A 2,702-nucleotide genomic window follows, 5' to 3' on the forward strand; every position below is an offset into this window, starting at 1 on the left:
GTAACTCTTATTCTATCTACTTAAAATTCAATGAATTATTTAAAACATGTTCTACTATTCCCAATGTTTTCGATTTCATAAAACCATAAATGTAATACGAATTTTATGTTATTATGCACAGTTATATTATGAGACCTAATTTTATAATTTTACAATTCGAGATCTATTATTTTGTATATATCAGGGGTGGCCATAGCGCGGCTCTCGCAGGCGAGTGGTGCCGCTCTTATGCAAATAAAACGTATGTATGAAATATGGTAAACTAAAACTGATCAATAAAACGGATCCAAAAGTAATTATTTTATTTCATTCAAGGAAGATCTGTGGGTAAACTTTAAAAAATTAAACTGATTTTTCAATTTCTCATTGTTTGTTTTGTTATCAAAGATAAATAAATGACTCTTTCAAATATTCCTTCCTAAAATGTGGCTTCCAAAGGTAGTGTAGCTGGCCATCCCTGGTATATATCTTCCTGAAACATTCCATTATAAACATGGAATCACTATATCTATTTAGTATTGCAGTTACGGCAAAGGGAAAGTAATTTATTTTTACATCTATGAAAACATGGTAGTTTCAAAAATGATATAAAACTATGCACTCATTATTTTTATGTTGGTAACATTCCATTTTTTTAAATTATATTGATTTTTATTTTCCGCAACTTTTACCATTTCTAGTTGTCTCAACTTATAAACTCTTTTTTGAAGTTATATATTTGCAACTTGGATACAGAGCTTCTCAACTAAGTAATATATAGAAAATAATATTACTTTTAAACTCATTTTTGTAGAAATAGTGTTCTCTTTTTATATAACATCAATAAAGAGAGTACTCTCAAGATTATCATATTGTTGATATTAATGAAACAACTAAAAGCTTTGCAACATAAATTTGTATACTCCCATATTTTTTACCAATATCATGTTGATTAATACAAATAACATGTTTGCTACCAAAAACAAAAATAGGATAGAGTCAAGATTTAAGTTATGGTAACTTATTAACAGACTAGTTGAAAAACAAGAAAATTTGAAAATCTAGCAATTACATTTTTAAAATAGTAATAAATGACATATTTTCCACAATTTGTTAAATAATTGTCAACGTTAACTTTATAAGTTACACAAAGAATCATAGAAAAATGTTCTGTGTAAGATATATGCAATTTTACATATTATTTATGTCTATGTAATTTTGAAAACTTTTTTTGCTTACCAAATGTCTTCACAAGTAAAAACAAAATAAACCTTGAGTCACTTAAGAGGCAAATATCTATTATATTGTGGCTGTTTCAGATTTTACCATGTCTACGCAAACGGTATGACTAATAGTAGAAACGTGTGCATTTCCATTATTGTCAGAACTAATAATATTTAAAGATGAAATTTTGGCACGTTGATATGCCACAACTGTATTTAAAGTTATAAACCTAAAAATAAATGTAATAACTGTAACCTTAATGTATATTATAATATGTACAGTGAATATAAAAGTCAACAGTTACTTATAACTTACCTTATACAAACATACATCACCAACAATGCAGTTCCAGCAGCAAGCATTCTAATAATTGGACCCTCTACCAATTGAATGAGTGTCCAAGCAGCAGCTGATGATCCACACATTGTTGTAACGATAGCAATAGTTTGCAAACAATGACGGGAAGTTATACTACCTTGCCAATCCAATCTACTTGCATGTTCAACATTGTATTTCGTACCACATACTTTGCAAGTAAGACAATCAGTATTTACAGAGCTCTGAAATGTATATATCATATGTAATAACATAATATATATAAAAATGTTTATACATGATGAAAATAATTTTGTACCTCGACCAGCCATCGACGTAAACAATTATGATGAACTGCGCTTACATCACCTCTACATTGACAAGGTTGTATTAATGGACCAGCATCTTGTCTTTCACTATCATAACAAATCCAACAATCTTTACTACTAATTGATGTTCCATCTGAAAATAGTGCAGCATCTTGCTCACTTTTATCTTGTAATTCGATTTCTTTTACATATTTAGAATGATCTAATTTCTTTAAAAGACGTTTTGGATTTAAAACCCATAGTTGCTCTGGACTAAAATGGTATTACCCCAACTTCGATAACACGAAAAACAATATCATGCCAATTTCTGCTGTATATAGGAACTCTAAAATAAAAAAACACGAATAATTATGAAACACATAAAACACAGTTATAGCAATTATTATTTTCATGTTTACTTAGTTTTCCAAAATTCACTAAGTGTTTCACTGCACAGAAATCCAACAACAATAAACAGCATAAAAGCTTGTGATAATAATCCAACACGAGACTGATGCAACTGAGAAATATTTATTTGTTCTTGCACTTGAGATACTTTTGATGTACTTGGCACAGGATCAAATAATTTTGCAGTAACTTGTTCTTCAGCATTTACTTTTAAATCAGAGACCATACGTTTATTCAAAATTGTACTACTTCGATATTCATTCAAGAAGCCACCTCGAATCTAAAAGAAATCATTTTAGCATAATACGTATTTACTAAAAAGTGTTTATATTATTTCCAATTTGGTTTAGAATATTTCAGAATATTAATTGATAATTTTTAAATCACCTTACCTTAAAGTATATTTCTACTCCATAGATTAATAAGAAAACCACAACAATGAATAAGAGCACAGCATAACATCCATTA

The 2,702-nt window shown here is 28.6% G+C and overlaps 1 protein-coding gene across 1 annotated transcript in view; it reads right to left on the minus strand.

Moving 5' to 3' along the window:
• Window positions 1-442: 442 nt before the first annotated feature.
• Window positions 443-2,702, minus strand: part of LOC108575042 — a 3,821-nt gene continuing 1,561 nt past the window's right edge. Inside the window, 7 exon segments of the mRNA XM_017937746.1 lie at window positions 443-472; window positions 1,219-1,432; window positions 1,519-1,763; window positions 1,838-2,105; window positions 2,107-2,172; window positions 2,246-2,514; window positions 2,627-2,702. Coding sequence (XP_017793235.1) covers window positions 1,279-1,432; window positions 1,519-1,763; window positions 1,838-2,105; window positions 2,107-2,172; window positions 2,246-2,514; window positions 2,627-2,702 — 1,078 coding nt within the window. The 3' untranslated portion in view covers window positions 443-472; window positions 1,219-1,278.

The sequence above is a fragment of the Habropoda laboriosa genome, unplaced genomic scaffold (assembly GCF_001263275.1).
Source record: "Habropoda laboriosa isolate 0110345459 unplaced genomic scaffold, ASM126327v1 scaffold204, whole genome shotgun sequence".
NCBI classification, from domain to species: Eukaryota; Metazoa; Arthropoda; class Insecta; order Hymenoptera; family Apidae; genus Habropoda; species Habropoda laboriosa.